Source organism: Varanus komodoensis, unplaced genomic scaffold (assembly GCF_004798865.1).
Source record: "Varanus komodoensis strain SLA01 unplaced genomic scaffold, ASM479886v1 scaffold6_4, whole genome shotgun sequence".
Classification (NCBI taxonomy): domain Eukaryota; kingdom Metazoa; phylum Chordata; class Lepidosauria; order Squamata; family Varanidae; genus Varanus; species Varanus komodoensis.
The window spans coordinates 10,157,214-10,178,016 of record NW_025336347.1 but is presented as its reverse complement, the minus strand read 5'-3'; the positions used below and the strand labels follow the sequence as shown (position 1 = coordinate 10,178,016).

Below are 20,803 nucleotides of genomic sequence, written 5' to 3'. Positions count from 1 at the left end.
TGTCTTATTTTTGATAGTTTGTCATATTTCCAAGATGTAAGTCTCTTGACCTGCTTCCAATCTAATTTAATATCCAGAGTTAGTGATACAATGCCATGAATTAGGGATGGGCAACTTGGGGCCTTCTAGATATTTTGGCCGAATCTGTCTCTAATCTCTCCAGCCAAACATGCATTAACAAGAGGCACAATCCAAAGCCTCCAGGATGGGTGGGTGGGCGTTCTGAGCCCTGTAGCTCCCTATATGCAGAACATCCCATTTTACTGCATCACAGAAATAATCAGCCTGCATAGGAAGATTCAGCATTGCATGTGTGGAGTATCTGCTAGTGCAGAAGAGAAATATACAGCTCCTTTGTGTGGAGCTTCCGTGTATCTATTAGAGCAGCTGCATCATATACAGGACACATGGCTAACACACACAGAAACCATTATGTGTACTCTACTCTATGTTGGTAGGGCATTCACAAAATATTCAAATGGCCCTGGGCAGCAGAATGAATGAATGAATTCAAACAAGACAAGACACGGTTTAAGGAACTAAAAATAAGGTGTGGCAACCCCTTTCAGTGCACAGTGAGGCTGGCTCCTGGCTGGGCCAGGATCAGATTTATATATGGTATACTGGTCCTCAAACAGAAGGGAAAGCAAAACTAGGACTGTGATTATTCTGTCTCCTTGAAGAACATCAGACCAAGGGCCCATCTGGTCCAGCATCCTGTTCACCCAGGGGCCAAGCAGCTGCCCATGAAACCCACAAACAGGGCAGCAGCACCATCCTGCCCAAGTTCCCTGCACGGGACGCCCAGACCCACACTTGCTCCTTAGTGAAACCGGATGTTCAACAAGCGGCTCCGAATCAGATTTTTCCCAACCTGAAATGGGGCTGATATGCAGTACAGAGCGCAAGTGAAGGGGCTACAGTTACCCCAGCAAAGGACAACTGAAATATTGATATATCAGCTCTCTTTGGGTATATATCCTAAAAACAGTGTCCTTTCAGGTGTACTCATTTTTGCTAAATATAAACAAACATCATAAAATAGTATATATTGTTACGGTCTTCATATTTTTACAAATATTCCAGTACAATAATTTCCACATGAAGCTTTACAAGTGTTTGAACAGAACACTTAAACAATCTTGTGTTTTTAATATGATTTCCACCTAAGAAATGACATTAAAAAAAACTTTATATATATTTATACTGCATCTAATTGACACAGAATAGTAAATATGAGATATGAGTCTGCGAGCTTATTGAAAGAAAATGTGTGCTGGAGGGCCAAAATGATTCAAACATACAGTCCTTGCTAAATCTGGTAACATTATTTAGAGCACTCAAAAATTTCCCAGAAAACTTTCTGTTTCCACTATTCCAGAAAATCCGCATCAGTGCCCCATCCACTAATCTCCACAGCACAGCACAGTAGGTTTGCTATTCCATCTTTTTAGAATACCACATTCACTCACTTTCACCCATTCACAGGGCTGCTTCCATGGTCATGTTCACACATCACTCTGACCCATCCTCCAAATTAGCTACACCATGTGGGTTGTTTGCTGAACAACTCTCCGTGCACGGACTTATTGCAGCTTGTCCTCCCCTTCCTCCCCACCTTCGTCTCCAGCCAGATCCAATAAGTATCCCAGTGTCCTTCATGTCCCATCCTTGCCCCGATCATTACCCATTTTTGTTTACCAACCGTTTGTGGGGTTGTTTCGAACTTTAAAAATGTGCGATTGGGGAGCCACATCTCCACAAAAAAATTGGCCCATGAAAATGGCACGGCTGTGTTCATAAGTCTTTTAAAATTGGTTTTTCACAAGTACACTGTTACTGCTCATCGATATATGCAGACTTACCTAGTCAACTTCCTGCATGTTTCAGCTGTCCAAGAAGTAGGAAAATGGAATGGGTAACATATACAGAAACAGACAAAACAAGACTGTATACACACTAATTTGGATTCAGCAAATTAGGACTAGCCTTGAACTTCCTATTCTAGATTAGCTGGAGATTCAGGGAAGTGTCAAAAAGATAGACAACATTAAGAAGTGTCAGTTAGAAATCAAAAGGATTACATTGCTAAAAGGTAAATACCTTTTTGGTGCACCAGTTTTACCACTTTTACTATTTTGCCCATGCTTTCCCACTGACAGCTGGGCAAATAACAGCGTTCAAGCATTCACAATGTAGCCTATTTGCAGTCTAATCTTCTCAATCTGTTATCCTTTAGTAGCTAAAACTGACAAGGGCATTGAGCAGGCAAGACTACAGATATATTAGAAAGCCACAAATGCACCCTTGTGCAACTGTGAAAGACCACCACTAACCAAAACAAAAACAAGATGACATTTGTGCACATCTCTGTTGGCAAAAGCATTAAAAATGAGGATGGCAAACCATGAACAAATCAAGAAGTGCTGCTCCAGCATTGATGGAGGGGTTGTTACTGGAGGCAGCACAGGTGAGATCATAAAACTGATTGTAACTCATAATGAAATTACTTTTCTAGGCTCAAGTTACATGGCAACGTATCAGGGGCTCGCCAAGCCATGGGCTGTCAGGGTGACTTGTTGCACAAAAACAAGACTCCCTGTGGCAAGCAGCCCAGGTTTGGACAATACACCGACCCACCATGCCTAGCCATCCAGTTATGTGGGCCAAATGAATTCCCGTTCATTTTAAAGATCAATTATGAGTAGGACTAACACTGGATACAGCCTATAGTCTAAAAATATCTAGGAGTGGGAAACAACATACAATTAATTTTCAGGACCAAACTAGTTTTTTGTAAATACACAGGAGGTTCCACCATCCCCTTTCGGTTAAATGATATAGTTAAAACGTATTTCCAATTCCATCATTTTAAAGACATATGAAGGAACACATAAAGCCAGCTTCTAAGTAACTGTTTTTATGAATGAGGAGTCATACCCACCTTCCTCCATTAATCCTTTAATTTGTTCATCTTTCTCCTTAAGTAGTTCAGCAGTTTCATTACAGTTCAATCTAGTCGCTAGATCTTCTTTGAGGACCTTTACTTCCTAAAAGGAATAAAACCCATTCATTCTCTAAACTGATAAACTTTGACCATGACTTTTAAAAATGTTTGCTTCAAACTATACAAAGCTGTCCTCATTACAAAAAACTTACTTTCTTTGTCAATATCCTAATAATTAACACATATATCTTGTATGGGGGGAGGATAAGTTAGCAACAGAATCTTATGATTCTGACTGACTCAGAGAGAGCCAAAGATATCTTAAACAAAACATTTTAAACGTTACAGAAATATCAGCTGTAACCCCTCCTGCCAAAAAAATCTTTATATGGATCATACTGAAGCATTACTTCCATATAAAATCCAAGAGAAGTTTTAAAAGCTGATTCCTGTCACTATTTTAAAACTTTTAAACCAATTTCGGTTAAGTAGGCATCCCTGCCATTTACTGCTCAAACCTCAAAGTTAGCTGCTCAAAGTTAGCTGACTGACCTTTGGCTAAAAATGTAATTTTCAGTCTATAACCTATATTCCATTCTGCAGCCCATGCTGAGCAATGTAGTTTTCCAAGTGGAAGACATGAATGGTTACTAATGGAAATACAAGCTTTTCCATAATCCTTTCAGATAAGGTATGGCATACTTGAGCTATAGCTCACAGCTACGTAGGTCTGCTTAAAATCTATAGGAAAAACTAAATAACCGATTCAACTCATGCAACAGACTTGCTAGCTCAACAGACTTCTTTTTTTAACTTGCTCTTCTTGATCAGCTGTCACCTATATCATACTGCCAAAAATGAAGTCCATTTTGGCTGAAGAAACTAGTTCCATGGTTCTTTGAATGACATTCAGGATGGACAGAAGGCTCCATGTTATTTCCTTCAAGCCCTTTTTCACACCAAGGGAGATGAAAGCAAGAGTGATCTGCCCTTCTACTCAAGAGCTTTGATTGCCTCCAGTGTGCATTATGGACTATTGCCTGAACTTTTTAAGTTAAGAAGTCGCTATGTTAATAGTACCCCCTCAAGGGTATAGAAGGGGCTTCCACAGGAGGTGGATGAAGCCCCATCGGTGAGGATGTTCAAGGATAGGTTGAACATGCACACGGTAGGCATGTCATGAGCAGTAAGGTGGAGCTGGGGGTCAGACTAGATGGCCCAGGAGACCACTTCTGACTCACTCTGTTTTTGTTTCTATATGATAAAATAAAAGAACTTTTATCCTTTATCACTTTTAAGGTACTGAAATACAGTTTGCTATGGAATGATGCTGGAATTATATGTTGGTATCAGACATTTTATCTAAAAAAAATCCACATGGATTCCAATGACTTTATGGTGACTCCTGCCCATTTTATTATCTCATATTGTATCAGGCTTCATAGTTTCATTCCAAGAAATCCCAGAGGAACACTATTTTTGAATGAATGATTCTGAGCCTTCTCTATCCCGCTGCAATATCACTTCACACCTTCAAATTCTGCCCTGGAGAGTTTCCAGCCCTCTACTACAGTTTTGGAGGGCACATACTGTGCAGAGGCTGCAGGGAAAGGAGAGGACAGGAAAATTCTATTCTACCAGCAGTATAATTTCACAGGCAAAATACTGACACTGCATAACATTCATACTCAGAAGAATGACTTACTTTTTTGGCTGCATCTCTCTCTTTGCATGCTAACTGAACCTTCTTTTCTGCATCTGCTATCCGCTGAGCAAATTCTTCTTTCAAAGATGCAATGTTACTGTTCTCAACTTTTATTTTGAAGATTTCACTAAATATAAAATGTTTGCATCATTACAATCCACTTAACATTTCAAACTGTGTGCAGAATTTATGCAGGCAGCAGCCTTATCTGACCTCAAATACCAGAGGCTCTCCATCCCCAGTTATAACAATTAGCACAGAACAAGCCTATCCCGTCCCATGTCACTGCACAAATACTACCTTCTGTGCCACACTAATCACTGAAATTTAGTAACGTCTGTCCATTTTTAAATCAGTTGTTACAATCCATTGAGCTACAATACACAAAAATCTATGCTATATAAAAGGCAGCAAAATGCATTTCTTGAACAAAGGGATCACAACATTCTCACATGATCTAAACAGGCTCAAAATGAAATGCTTTCAACTGAAACTTACTCTTTAAGGTTATCATAAGCTTCTTCTAGGCATGCCTTTTCTTTACTAACACTCAGCAGTCGACTTTCTCTCATCTCCAGTTTCTCCGTCAAAGAATCAATAATCTGAAGATTTTAGATAAGGAGGTGAGAAGACCAGTACAATGGCTACGGACAGCATTGACAGTACATGCAAAACCCAAAGTTCCTCTCAGTTAGTTTCTTAAGTAGCATAAAGACATCTCACAACATGCACACTGTGGCTGTCTTGGAGCTTCCCCAAAGGATAAGAATACATTACCACCTATATTATTTGTTCAGTACAAACAAGTCCACAGAGCAGGTGATGTGGTCACAATGTTAGACAGGTCTGGAGAAGCTCCTCAGTCAGCCAAGAACCACACTGGGCCAGTCTCTAACCCTAAACTACCTCGCAGGGCTGTTGTGAGACAGGCGTGAAACAAATGTAATAGAAATAAATAAGGTTGGAAGCTTAGTCAGAACATGTGGCAACTTCCACTAGAAAAGAAAATGACATTTTCCCCCTAACAGAACAATTTTCTACAATAGATCATTTGGCCTGGATTTTAAAAATACACCTGAACAAACTGAATTAACTGCAGCTTTTGCTGAACCTACACAATTCAATTTTGTACGTAGACAGGATCGGAGTGGCATAAGTTATTTTACAGTAGATCAATCTCTTCTCTTCCCATACCCACCCCACCATACCACATATTCCTATTATGTGGAATACACAAACATGTGACAAATCACCAAGCCCCACTATGGTTCAACAACATCAAAGAAGAGATGATCAACAACCAAGTTGCCCCTGGCTCCCCGAACACCCTCAATGCATCTCTCCCTTGAGCCAACAATCACATCAAGAGAGCAGCAGCAGAACACTATGAATGTCAGTGCTGGGATTACCTTACAAAGCTCTTCTTTTTCACACTGTACACTGGATAACTTTTCAGCACTGGGCCGGACTACTGCCATCTCCTCCTTCTGGGTCTGCCCTTCATCAGATTGCTCAGAAACAGCCAAGGTGTCTGGTTGTTCAGAGTTAACAGGGGTTGCACTTCGCCCACTTTCCTCCATTTCTGTTTCTTCCGTGGGTAGTACAAGGGGGGTCTCATTTAAGCTGTGTTCAGGTTCACTTTTTGTAGGTTCAACTTCATCACTTTTTATTGTTGAAGGACTGAGGGCAACAGATGCTAAAACGCATCCCCTACCAGATAATTCATCATCTGAGTTTATTTCACTTACACTCCGACTATCCAAAGACTGCACACTAAATGAATCTATTCTTTCAAAAGCATCTGAGGAGCAGCAACTCTCAGTCAGTTTCTGAAAGTCATCTATACGATTATAGTCTGTGCAAGAAGATGCTGTGAGAAGTTGAAAAGAATTTTGCATCAGATGAAGACTGGATTTTGAATCGGCAGCCTCTTGCCTCGAACTTACTGAGCTCTCACTTATTACACTTTCATGGTCCAAAACTTCAATATCACTAGTTGTGGATGTCCCTGAGGAGAAAGTGCTAATTGGAGGTGAAGGTGTGTTACTTTGCCTGTCTTCACTTTTGCGCTCTTTAGTTTCCAAACTGTCTTCATTCTTTTGCTCTTTAGGTGTCAAACTTGAATTCTTTGCCTCCGGAGGCAAAGGCTGTGCAGAGCTGTCAGGTGCAAGCCTGGGCCCATCACTTCCTGAACTTGATTTTGCGATAGCAGCAGATTCTCCTTCCTTGAGATTCTGAGGAGATGCCTCTTGTTCAGTGTCTTTACTATCAGCTTCATGATGTTTATCTTCAGTATTATGTACTAAATTATTTTCTTCTAGTTTTTCCTGGGAATTACTGAAGGTTTTCAGTTCCACAGGTGAAATTACAGGGATATCTTTTGCTTCTGTTTCTGGTAAGTCAGCATACAAGGATTCCTGTAATGTGCTTTTTACTTCTTCTTTGGGTCGTTGTGATTTGGTGGGAGGCTTAGATACCACTAGACTTTGCTGTATGCTCTGAACATCCACTGGTGAAAGAAAGGCACTGAAGAAATTTTCTGATTCATCTACCACAGTCCTCCTTACTGGTCTTGTGATGGCCGTAGGAGATGATGTCAACTCATTCTGAGGTTCTGTATTTGAGTTTGCCCCCCAGGAAGACTCATCCCATCCTCCAACTGTAAGAGAATTTGTTCCTACAACAAAATGAGGAGAAAGGAAAAATAAAGCTGAGAATATTGTACAACTCTTACAAACAGGTAAGTAGGTAGCATCTAAAAGAGCCACGTAACCACCCAACATATAACACTATCAGTACAATCATAATTACAGCAGTAGGGAGAGGTGAATATACCTACAACACTTCTCTGCTAGCAATGAGCTCTCGACTCTTCCACCAAACCTACAGTGCTCACAAGCCACAGCCTTCAAAGAAATACATCTAACTCAAGAGAGAACTCTGCAAGCTGTTAAGGAATGTAAATTCATCATGTGGTTCCTGATGGTGTAATCCTTTTCCTGGGATTTCTGTGTGATCCCTTTCATAAAATACCAAGCATCCATCCTTTTGGGGGCATCAAAGTTCAGGTGTATGACTATGTGCAAGCACAAATGAGGGAAGTGGGAGAAAAGTCTATTACACCTGATGATAGTTGTACTCAGACATAACAACCAGCTATAGCTTACTGTTATATGAATTATCCACTCCCCACTCCCCTCCTTCGATGCAAGGAGATCAGAAGCTTTTTCTTCCATTTTACAGTAATTACAATACTGTGTACAAACTGAACAAAATGTGAACTTATTGGTCTTAACCATGGTTTACCAAAACAAACCAATTCATGACTGTGGGTTAAAGCTGAATTTCAATAAATCCCAATAAAGTTTAGCTACATTTAGGTGCTGGGAATGAAGGTGGCAGCTGCTCTTGGCACACTGGGGTCCTGCGCACCTGCACTCTGAATCAGAGAATGGAAAAAAGGCAACGGAGGGGGCCGGGGGAAGTGGGGCTGCAGACTTTGAGATGAAAGACGTGGAGGTGCTTATCTCAAGGCCACCCTCCCCAAGTGCCCAGGCAGGGTCTGAGAAAACCAACATGGACAGCTGCTGGGTGGGGGCTTGGGAGTGGAACTCTCAGAGAAAGATGACGCTGGCATGACTCCTGACCACATGACATGGCACTGGGAGAGGAATGCTAGCCAACTAGAAGGTCAGCGTACAAATAAAAGGCATGCTTGCTTCCAAATGGGCCCTCTTGAAGGGGCTGGGGCCAGACATACTCAAAAGGAAGATTTCTGAAAGTTGTTGTTTAGAGTGGGTTCAACAAACCGCTCTGTGCATGGCCAGAGTTACATTCTGTGGGAACTGAGTTCAGTGAATATACTCTGGTGAGTAACCAGCTTTTGCAAAGGAACAGTCTGGTGATTTGAATGTGTAAAGGGAGAAGAAGTACCAATTCCTCTCTGCTCTGCATTAGTCAGACCTCATCACCTGGAATAAAGTGTTCAGTTTTGGGCATGCACCCAGGTATCAAAAAGTTGCTGATAATTTGGAGAGGGTTCAGGAAAGGGCAACAAAGATGATACATGGCTGGAAAATAAGTCTTGTGATGAAAGGCTGAAAGAACTGGGCCTTTTCAGCTTGAGAAAAGATGACTTTCTGCTCACAAGATAACATTCCACAAGTACCTCAAAGGCTGTAACAAACAAGTAGGAAAAGACCTTTTCTCATTCATTCCAGACTATAGGACAAGAACGAAGAACTTAAGTTATAGTACACCAAGTGCAGGCTAGACACAAGGAAGATTTTCCTAACTTTGTGAGCAACATAACAGTGGAACCACCTAACAAGGGAGGTTGTATGCTCTTCCACACTAAATGCATTCAAGAAGTAATTGGACAATTATCTGATTGGGATAGTGTAACTGGAGTCCTGCACTAACAGGCAGTTGGACTTGATGGCCTTTCTGGCCCCTTCAGACCCACCTGTTCTATGAATCCGTGAAAACCCCCTCACTCACAACATCAGGTTTCAGACATAATGTTCAATTGTTGTTAATTCAAAACTGCAAGGAAAGTTTCACCAGAGGAAGGAGGGAGAGAGCAGAAGCCCAAGATGCATTCATGTAATTATAAATCATAGCTTATCATTATGTTGCCACTATGTATTGGTGTGAAAGCTGGAGAATGAAGTAAGTGAACAGGAGGAAAATTGATGCATATGAAACATGGTACTAGAAGAGAATTCAGTGAACAGCCTGGGCTGACAGAAGACAAACAAGTGGGTCCGAGGCAGAACTTTTCCTAGATGCAAAAATGAGAATACTGAGGCTGTCATACTTTGGGCACATCATGAGAAGGAGAAGAAAACCATGCTGGGGAAAGTTGAATGCAGAAGAAGAAAAGGAAGACCGACTATGAGATAGGCTGGCTCCATAAAAGCAGCTATAGCCTTGTATTTACAAGACCTGAGTTGGGCTGGCATGGATATGACATTTTGGAGGGCTTTCATTCATAGGGATTCTTAAGTTAGAAATGACTTGATGGCACAAAACAACACTTTTTCTTTTCAAAAACATGCTGCAGACACTCTCTACGTGCCACCTGTCCTCAACATACGCTACTGTTTTTGAATAAAGCAACTTCCCAAGGGTTCCACTATACATTGAAACAGTGCTACGGGGCAGGTGCCATTTCTTTTACAGTGGTATTCAATCAATGTTCACAAAAATGTTTTGCTCTGTTTATATAAGGTGTCTTAAAAGAGATCATACTCTCATCCAGCCAGTGTAACATAAAGAGAAGGGCACATCGTTTCTTTTACAGCATTAACTTTAAAAAGCAATACTCAGTTTTGTAGATGAAGTACTAATATAGCCAATCCCACCACCACACAACCTCAACAATTTTTCATGGAACAAAGAGTTCACAACTATTCCTTTACCAGATGAATTAGAGACAAGATATGCATATAAGAAGCTCTTTTAGTGATAAAGAAGCTGAAGATACAAGTTTATCAGGATATACGTTAAACAATAATTTTAGTTCTCTTACTCTAATCTTTACAAGTTATAAAAACTACTTTACATTGTAAAACCTTATTTCACCTTTCTGCATAAACATAGCCAGTCTTACATCATTATGGCTAATATATTTTTAGTGTATTTACATGCGCAAACTGTACAAGAGACATCTGTTTGATCACTGAAAGTTCTAGTGCAGATATGGGGTGCAAAACAAATCTTTTATCCACTGCAGCTGTTGGAGCATGTTCCTAAGATACCCCAAATACAGGAGCAGCAATGTCATCTCATACCTACATAATACTCACTTAAATAGTTAAAGCAAGCAGAGTTAGTTGTGTAACCCTTAGGAAATCCTGGGCAATTGAGATATGTGGTGACTAAAAAAGCAAACAAAGACGAAAGGTGCAGAAAAAAGGCAAGGATCAGGAAGAAGTTTGCAAACATTGTGTAACAGCAGGGAATGAAAAGGAAAAAATGGCTGTTAAGAATGACTGGGTATATGATATCAAGACTAAACTTAAATAATTCTATAACTTCAGACCAATGATTACTGAAATGGCATCACTGTGCATAGACCTACTAAAACGGTTGGTATGTATTCCCTAAAAGAACTTACAAGGAAAAGCTACAGTGGGAAAGACTGCCAGATAAAAGCACGTTTCACCTCTCCAACCTGCTGCTCTCAGATGTTTTGAACCACAAGACCTATCTTCATTAAACAATCAGCCACTACTGCTGGGGATGATGGAAACTGCAAATCCAAAGCATCCAGAGGCACCAGATGGGGGAGGCTAAAATATCAGATAAATATAACTTCAGATCATCATAACCCTACAGAAAGGATGCTAACAGAAGTTTCTCTCTTTAATTTTGATCCAACAGATCTTCCAAAATACCTGTGTGGGGAGTGAAGCTCTCTTGATGTTGTTATACTCCACTTCCAAGTGGTGCATTAGATAATAATATGCAAATACCTGTCATAGCAGGCAGTCAATAGGTAATGTGATTATGAAGAAAAAAATGTGAAAAGAATGAGAAGGCAGTAGCAGACTAAGTATGAAAATATGAAAGTGAAGTCCTATTACTGTTCACAACACGTGTGCCACAATAACTTTATGCTGAAGCTATTAACGCAGAGACAACAACAACAAAAAATAGGTATGGTCTTTGGTGTGCAAAGTCAACTGAGGAAAGCATGAAAGCAATGTTATAAGAGTGCTCAACAACTTGCATAAACAAGTGAGTGCAGAGTCCACTACAGAAAAGTGAGATCAGGAAGACTGCAACTGGACAGCCATCTGAGAAGAATGGTTTGACTGGGAGTCCCGCTCTGAGCAGGGGGTTGGACCTGATGGCCTTCTGTTCCCTTCCAACTCTACTACTATATGATTCTACTGCAGTACACCTACAGCTGTCAACCTACGTTCTTCCTCTTTTCTCTCATAATATTTGATAAATGAAATACAGATGGCTTTCTATTTATGGCTGTCCTGCCACCTATAAGCAAAGGCCAATGAACCAGAACAGAAAAATGATTAACATAATGGCACAGCATGCGTTTATACTATCTAATGTTACAGAAGATAAAGGTATGAGTGTGGACTTGTGTTTGCATAGTATTGGCAAGTAACATAGCCTCCAAGTAATACTAACTCAAGAATGGGAAAACGGCTGAAGATCTGAGATGCAGAAAGGACCCCAGATGTCAGTGGTGGTGGCAGCGATGGGTGCAGCAGCAAGAGAGTTTGTAACTATGAGGACTCATTTGAAAGATTACAACATGAATTAAATTAATCCATAATAGAATTTAACCACACAAGATAACCAAAACCTGAAAAACTAGTGACATTCTAGCAGTTTAGTACTCATACCATTCAATAATTTAACCTCCCTGTTTTGCCATTCCACATGTCCAGCCACTACTTGAGAAAAACAAGTCCAAAGCCCCACTGGGACCAAGTACTATAATTACAAAGCCACAATGTAATAATTACATTGAAGTTATTAACACAGAATACATAAGTGTAATCTTCTGCGTACAAGGTGAACCAAGTAAAGCTACGCTATATAAATACTCAACAAAGTATAAAAACAAATGCGAATCCACTTCAGAAGAATGAGAACAGGAAGATTATACTGCAACAGAGCTATGGCAGGTAAGCTGCAAGCACTGTGCTATTCTCGAAATGTCTGCTCATAATTCAGTGTTTCTCTACCTGTCCTGTTCTCGTGAGATGGGCAGGAAGCAAATTCATAACCAGTAAAAGTTGCATCTGTGTGACAGAAATAATGGAAGCATACAAAGAAGACATATGAAGAGAAATATGAAACAAAATGCATATACCTAAGGAAGCTTAAATGAGAAAATTACTAGGTGGGGTGAAAGGCAAAACACTGGAGCACCTGCAAACGTAATTAAGAGGATGTGCTGCCTAATAGGTATGGGGCCAAACTTGTCTGATCAAGCAGCACGTACGTCCTTTCCTGATCTGATCGCCACTTCGGCAGTTCCTGGCACGGATGTGTGATGTGCATCCGTTATACAAGTACACAGACTGAACAGTGATGCTTTCATGATTAACCGAGACCTCTTACTTTTACCACGACCTTACTTATGTTTATTCACGAGTGCCACTTTTTCGCGCGGGGCCCACCAATAAGGAAGCGTACCCAGAAAGCGGGGGAGAGAAAAACCCGCCCCCGAGGAGTGAAGACAGCCTCTCCGGACAGCTTGGGTGGACGGAGACCCTCGCCTCGCTGGCCACTGGAAGAAACGCGACCGGGCCGGCGGGGGCACCTGCCTAGCCCGGGTATCACGGTGAGAGGCTGCGGCGCGGCGAGGCAGAGCAGGGCGCAAGAGACCCTCCTCCCCCGACCCCACGTACCAGCCTCCCCGGGCCGGGAGGGGGCGATCCGCACAGGGCCACCCTCGCCCTCCTCCTCCTCCTCGGCCTGAATGTCCAGCACCCGGTCGATGGACTTCTGCGCCTGCGACAGAGCCTGCTTGGCGAAGGTCGAGAGCTGCGAGGCGTTGAACCAACTCATCTCCCTCCGCTTGGCCGGCCCTGCGCCCGGCCCGCCGGAGCGCCAACCACCCGCCGCGTCGTCCCTCAGCCGTAGCGGAAGCCCCACCGACGGCCGACAGCCATGGGGTGCGACGGACCCGGATAGGGCAGCGAGCCAGGCAGGAAAGCCGCCCCAGCGCGCATGCGCCGGAGCCCTCTGCTTCCACGTAGCAAAACAAGCCGGCGCCGGCGCCCTCGCTCGCGGGTGGCGTCCACGTGACGCCCATCCCAGTTGCCATAGCCACTAAGCGCGTCAGTCACCTCAGAGAATAGCGGGCTCAACTTCAGCCTGAAGCTCTTGCTTCCTTCCGCTTCCGCAATCGTGACGTCACCGAGGCTTTTTCGTCCGAAACAAGTGGCCATTTTACCGGCTTTACGGGCCCTCAAGCGGCCACGCCTCTCTCGTATTGCCCTTCTGATTAACCGCCCCCTTAATTTCTTGCAACCAGTCATGGCACTTGGTTTGGTTCTCGAGACACTGTAAAATCGGAGCTGTTCAGCAGAACGAAAATGCCAGTTTTTAAACAAACTTCTCCATGGACCCTATTCAGAGCACGCCCATATCGTCACGTTCTGCAAAGGAGCCAGCGATTTAGTTATGTGGTGTTACTGTTTGCAGTCCTTCTCCAACTTAGGGCGAATGTCACAAGTAATTTCTCCATCGATGCCCCAAAAAAGTAAAATTACTCAGACTTTTGACAATAGTTAACTTTAATATAAGCTTATCTTTCCTTACATGTGCCTCTCCCATCCCACCACCAGCATAAGCTTCAAGCTAGAAGTGCTTCTACATGGAGGGGAGCATAATATTTGCAACAACCCCAGCCTAAAAGGTACCATTGGGTAAAACAGCCCTGCATGACCAAGCAAATGAAATAAATACACTGACAATGAAATACCACTCAAGTATCCAGCAGACGGCACCATGCACAGTAGCCAGTAGTTCTTACAATTATACAAATTAAGTGTTTGATGCTCATCTACAGGTGACAATTTTAAGTTCATATTTTTTTTAAAAAAATACAGTACATTTTGGCAATACTTAAGAGTTTTCAAATTGCTCAATAAGGACATTAAATAAAGCAAGAAACAGGCTTATTCTACTGGCTGGTGGTCTGAACTAAATTGTACACAGATTCTAAAATGTAATTTAAAATCTTTGTTCATGTTACCATGTACATTCAAAGGATTCATAGGTACTTAGGTACAATAGAACTAATCTATTGACCATCACAAGTTTCCACATGCAGGAAAGAGTGTTGGCATTTAGTGTAATTACAAATTGAAAAAAATGCTATACATCAGATTTCTGTACATTAGAGCTTTTATACAGTTATCAACCAAATATTGGTTTTCAAGGACAGTTCTAATATAAGAGCAATTTATTCAGAATAAACTAGCTTCCAGCAATGCTTGTATTAATAAAGACTGGGTCTGGACAAAATTCATCTTCCTAGTGCACAACAGTTGTTTTACAAGTTATGCAATATTTTCAGTGCATATTTATACCACTTTTATTTATATCAAGTAGTAAAATGAAGTTTGAAGAGAACAGTCTGAGGTGTGGTGACATCTGCAACTGCAAGCTCCTGACCATCAACAAGTCCCAGTTCTGTAACAAGAAACAGTTACAAATATAGTATTTCAGTCAGTTATGGAAAATGTGCAACTGATAAACACATTCATGCAAGCAATTTAATGTGAAATCAGCATACATAGTAATTCACACTTTCTGATAATGTGTAGGCATTACAGTTACCCAACTGATTAAATTTTAGATCTATATCCACAGGTTTGAATAAATACAGAACTGTACTCCCAAGTAAGGTTTGGACTCTGAGCATTCAGTTTCAATTTCCTGTGCTTCTTATTAGAATGGAATTTGTACTATAGTTGTACTCAAAAGCCAAAAAACGTGCTTTGCATATACGATAAGAAGACATTTGTGCAAGAAGGAAGCCAGCATAGCAATACTATCTGGAGTGGTACATCCCAAAGTCTGCTTTTTGTCAGCCTTATTAATTAGGGGAAAGGGGCAAAATCCAGGCTTTGATTAAGTTTTGATGATTGCTGCAGCCTGGTAATCATAAGGGTCCAACCACAGTGACATTAATGCCAATTGACATCAATGAACATAAACATTTAGAAATACTATATAAAAGTTCAAAGGAGGGTTGTGCCACCATATGATTTAATGCCAACTTTCTGGAGGAAATTACGGTTTCACTAGCAAAAGCATCAGCACATATGTTTAGGATTGATATTTACAAGTATTTTCACCTTCCCGTAAAACATGCCATAACCCAGCTCAGAATAACTTAAACTTATTTCTAGAAGTCTTCCATATACTTCTAGAATACAATGGAGTTATTAAGTACATCTTGACTATCTTTCTGCAATATATATTGAGAGCAAAGATCACTATCAACAAATAAATGAATTGTAAGATTCTTGGGGTAGGAATGTGCCATTGATGTTCTTAGGAAAGTCCCATATACATAAGTGGTGCTTTGTAAATAGTAATAGTTACTCTGATCTTCCCAGCTTATCATCTTCATGTTGCAAGCTTCTGCCACTTATGTGCCATCAAGTTGCCTTCAACCTATGGTGACCCTGTGAATGAAAGCCCTCCAAAATGACCTGTCCCTGACAGCTTCATTTGTTCACTTCAAGGCTGTGGCTTCCTTGATGAGATTCAATCCATCTCACATTTCCCATTCTTCTACCTTCAAGCTTCCCTGATTGTTATCTCCAGGGAGTTTTCCCTTTTCATGATGCGCCCGAAGTATGACAGCCTCAGTTGTGTCATTTTTGTTTCTAGAGAAAGCTCTGGCTTGATTTGATCTAGTACCCACTTGTTTGTCTCTCCTCCAGCACCATGTTTCAATCACATCTATTTTCTTCCTGTCGGCTTTCTTCATTGTCCATCTTTCACACCCATACATTGTGACTGGGAATACATTAGTTCGGATTATCTTGACTTTGGTCTCCAATTGGACATCCTTATACTTCATGATCTCTTCTAGGTGCTCCACTGTTACACTTTCAAGTCACAGTCTTCCTCAGATTTCTTGGCAGCAGTCTCCCTTGGAACTGATGACTGAGCTACGGTATGTGAAATCTTTCCCGGTTTTGATTTTTTCATTGTCAACACCAAAGTTGTGTAATCCTTCTGTGGACATGGTTTTTGTTTTCTCACTATTTAACGACAGTCCTGCTTTTGTACTTTCACTTTAATCAGAAGCTATTTCAATTCATTGCTGCTTTCTTCCAATAGTATGGTCTCATCTGCATATCTTAAATTAGCTATCTTTCTTCCCCCAATTTTCACCCTTCCTCCGATCAAGCTTTCCTTATGTTCTGTGTACAGACTGAACAGATGGGGAGACCTTTGCCTTTTGGAAACCATTCTGTTCATCCATATTTTGTCCTAACTGTAGCGTCTTGCCCATGATACAGGTTACGCACTAGGATAATCAAGTGCTGAGGCATTCCCATTTCTTTCAGGACTATCCATAGCTTGTCATGATCCACACTATCACTATCTGCTCTTGATCTTTTTTTGATATTCATTGGAGCGCTCCAGTAGCTAACATATATTTGCAATATGATTTCTAATGCCTCTGTATGATCTCATTGTACAGACATATATCCATTCAAATGCTCCAATACGAACAACATCAAGTTAAGCCTGTTTTTAAATCTCATTAATTTCTGTGTGAGTTCATATGTACTTAAGTTACTCCTTCACTTAAAAAGCAATGGGACTTTATTTACATGACCATGATGTAGCCAAAGCAACAATCTTTGTGACTTAGGATAAGTTAGTTCAAGATGAATCTCACTGTCTTCTGGGATCAGTGATACAGTTCACATTTGGGTGAAGATCAAGAGAAACCCAGTCAACACTCTTTTCTGTTCACTGCTCTTAGCTTGCATGGACACATCTTAATAGTAAGGCAGCTACTTTGTGTTCATTTCTTACATAGAGAGCTTTCAACTATATATAATTATATGGCAACACAGTACACTGCATTTTTCCACTGGCTGATGTGATTTGATAGTGTGGGTACCGAACCTCCCTAAAACAAGTCCACACTTTTGTTGTTGTTGTAAGTCACAAAGTCATGCCTGACCCATCACGATCCCATGGACAACATTCCTCCAGGCTTTCCTGTCCTCCACCATCCCCCAGAGTCCACCCAAGCTCACACCTACTGCCTCAGTGACTCCATCTAGCCACTTCATCCTCTGCCGTCCCCTTCTCCTTTTGCCTTCAATTGTTCCCTGCATTAGGGTCTTCTCCAGGGGGTCCTTCCTTCTCATTAGGTGGCCGAAGTATCTGAGTTTCATCTTCAGTATCTGGTCTTCTAAAGAGCAGTCAGGCTTGATTTCCTCGAAGAATGACTGGTTTGATCTACTTGCAGTCCAAGGGACTCACAGAAGTCTCCGCCAGCACCACAGTTCAAAGTCCTCAATCCTTTGGCACTCAGCCTTATGGTCCAACTTTCACAGCCATACATTGCAACTGGGAAAACCGTAACTTTGACTATACAAACTTTTGTCAACAGAATGATGTCTCTGCTTTTTAATATTCTGTCTAGATTTGCTATAGCTTTCGTCCTAAGGAGCAAGCATCTTTTAATTTCTTGGCTGCAGTCACCATCTGTGGTGATTGTGGAGCCCAAGAAAATAAAATCTGTCATTACCCCCATTTCTTCCCCATCAATTTGCCAGGAAGTGATAGGACCATGATCTTAGTTTTCTTAATGCTGAGTTTCAAAACCCACACTTTAGAGAAATATTAATACAAATTTCCTTGAGGTAAGCAGATGTTGTGATATGTTGCATAGACATGGCCATCATGGGTTAATCTAGGATTAAACAACCCTTGCCCTAACTAAGGGTAAAGTGTAGCTTGTTTAACCCTTGATTAATCCACAATGACCAGGTTCATACAACTCCTAATCACCCCAATCAGAGGTTGCATATTCAAAATGGCAACCACGTTCCCCACCACACTAGTAACAGAAGCAATATTCTGGAAAACTAGGACTTGAAGGTGATGTTTCTGGGCAACTGGCTGGCCACAATGTGAAAAGAATGCTGGAAAAGATGGATCTTGGTCTGATCTAGCATCACTTATGTTCTTATGTTCAAATACTCTACAGTTAATCAATTGATTTTTGCTTTTTCATGTGAATCAGATCTCAGGTACATTAAGCAGTGCACTAAGTTGTTGTTTTGAATTCAGTGTAATGTAAGCAATATACTTTTAATAATGTTAATATGTATGTATAAATTACCTTTTAAAGTCTTTGAAAGGTTTGACCTTGTTCGTTCTTCAATTGAAGCTACTGACTGGGTCAGAGAAAGAAACATACAGTTTGTATTATTTTCCCTTAAATATATAAACAAACTAAAATTATCTATATGTATGTATTAGTCACCTGTAAATAAAGAGTTTTATTTCTCCCATATACTGTAGCTGTTATTGCAGGGGACTTCATTTGTCTGTGCAAGAAGAACAACAATCAGTAAAACAACAAACCTAATTTTTAAAGCAATCACCGTATCTTTAATCTGCTAAAAACACAATTCCAAGGCCTCTGGACAGCATCTGAGGGTTCATATGGTACAGCAAATCTCCCCCTCTAAGACTGGAGGAAGAGTCCTGATCTTGGAGATCAAGCTGTGGATTTCTGCCAGCTCTCTCAGCCACTACAGAAAACATCACAGTGGCTCCCTTCTACAAGTGGGGACTCTGAGCTTGGCAAGGGAAGAAATATCATATTTTTCTGACTATAAGACGCAACCATGTATAGGACACCTCCAATTTTCTTACTGATCTCCGAGTGAGCAAGCTGCTGCTGCGAACGCGTACCCGCTGCCTCCCCGTACCCACCTCCCCCCCCCGATCGCGCCAGTCTACCCTCCCCTCACATGCCCACGGTTCTCCTCTCAGCCCCCCATATATAAGACGCCCCTCCATTTTTAGCTAAATATTTTAAAGAAAGAGTATCATCTTATACATGGGAAAATACAGTAAGTGTGTTGGGGATGAGCTAACAAGTGGGAAGGGGACAAGCCATGAATCCACTGGATTCAATGGCCTCTCATCCTGTTCCCACGTTCAGCAGAGGGAGCACATTAGAGGTCCGTCTACTGAAAGATGTTTCTAAGGTTGACAAGAGTGGGGCGGGGGGGGGGGGCCTCTATCATATGTCCCAAAATGGACAGAGGGCTTCAATCTCAGAACCTGCTGTCATTTGGACTAACTGCCAGTATGTCTGCTCTTCACAGTATGTTTCTAGGATCGGGGTTCAATGATTTACGAGTATTTATCATTTCAATTAAATTTTATACTTACAATGAAGCATTGTTTGTCAAATAATCCAAAACTTCTTGCAGTTTAGCAGACTGAGAAAATTCTATGTTTTGAGGGAGCTGGCTGCAGGCTAAACAGTTCTCCTACAAATAAACCAGTGTCATTCAATTGCACAAATAAACCAATGCCATTTAGGTTAGCGTGGCCTCTCCCATAAATTATATCTGGTAGGGATATAAGATATGTGATGCCCAAGCCCACATCTTGAACTGAGCATTTGAGCATCAGGCAATGAGTGTACTTGACAAACTATGGGGTTTCTGTTATCTCAGTGTTCCATATTAGTTGATACTTCTAAGCAATTGTTTATGGTGGCCTTTATGTTAATGCACCTTTCATCTCCAGGATTTGAAAAAGGAGTGGTATAAGAACTGCTAAAATAACAATCCCAAATAAACAATTAATCATAATCTGTAGTGACTGTAGTGATTTTAACAGCTGAGTTCACGTTATGAATGCTGCATGATTTTATCCCTTGCAATAACTAAAGTCATATGGGCAAAAGATAAGAAATGTGAATTTGGTTACTTCTTTTTGTAAGCAACTGAGAGATTCTCAGTACAGTATTGGAAAATATGGTCATTAATGACCAAGAACAAACTATACATAACCAACCTTCTTTTCTGCTTCAAATGTGTATGTGTAGAGTCCGTCTACATCATTGAATACCAGATAATTGTTCAGAGGCATGTAAGCACTGTAATGAAAAAAATCTGTTAGCATTTATAGGCAACATGTTTGCTAAAAGTATTTAATTAGAAAACAAGTTACCTTGTGGCTATTTTAAAGACTTCAGTGGCACATACAGCTAGAGAGACAGACAATCAAAATTAGTTTGTTACATATTTAAAGATTCCTGAAAGCTGGATATGGTTCAGTTTTTAATATGCAAAAATGGATTTCATTGAAACAAGGCATGACAGTTTGCCAGGTGTATCAGTTGTGAGGTGTTTGCTATTCAGCCAGAATTTTATCCCTGTATTATCAGAATTTGGTTTGACTATACATTACATTTAAACATGCCTTCCTAAGATCATTAGACTAGCTCTGTCAAGCTCTCTTTTAATAGAGTAATTCTAATGACATTTAATTAGTAGTAAATCACATTGATTTCAATGCAATATTTTTCCTTGTAATTTTTCCATGGATTGTTTTACTTTGGTGAAATTCACAATAAAGTGACAAAAGGATTG

General features: G+C 40.9%; 2 protein-coding genes across 4 annotated transcripts in view; both read right to left on the bottom strand.

Annotated features, from left to right (window-relative positions):
- Nucleotides 1-13,350, bottom strand: part of TMF1 (TATA element modulatory factor 1) — a 25,006-nt gene extending 11,656 nt beyond the window's left edge. The window contains exons 1-5 of the mRNA XM_044451852.1: nt 13,043-13,350; nt 6,062-7,329; nt 5,151-5,254; nt 4,653-4,779; nt 2,945-3,050 (exon numbers count right to left, since the gene is read on the bottom strand). Coding sequence (XP_044307787.1) covers nt 2,945-3,050; nt 4,653-4,779; nt 5,151-5,254; nt 6,062-7,329; nt 13,043-13,202 — 1,765 coding nt within the window. The 5' untranslated portion in view covers nt 13,203-13,350. The remainder of the gene's footprint in view (nt 1-2,944; nt 3,051-4,652; nt 4,780-5,150; nt 5,255-6,061; nt 7,330-13,042) is intronic.
- Nucleotides 13,351-13,915: 565 nt separating this feature from the next.
- UBA3 (ubiquitin like modifier activating enzyme 3) overlaps nt 13,916-20,803 on the bottom strand; it is a 30,334-nt gene continuing 23,446 nt past the window's right edge. For all 3 annotated transcript variants that reach the window (XM_044451751.1, XM_044451752.1, XM_044451753.1), the window contains 6 exons: nt 20,382-20,418; nt 20,226-20,307; nt 19,593-19,693; nt 18,673-18,736; nt 18,529-18,583; nt 13,916-14,834 (listed from right to left, as the gene is read on the bottom strand). In XM_044451751.1, coding sequence (XP_044307686.1) covers nt 14,746-14,834; nt 18,529-18,583; nt 18,673-18,736; nt 19,593-19,693; nt 20,226-20,307; nt 20,382-20,418 — 428 coding nt within the window. In that variant the 3' untranslated portion in view covers nt 13,916-14,745. The remainder of the gene's footprint in view (nt 14,835-18,528; nt 18,584-18,672; nt 18,737-19,592; nt 19,694-20,225; nt 20,308-20,381; nt 20,419-20,803) is intronic.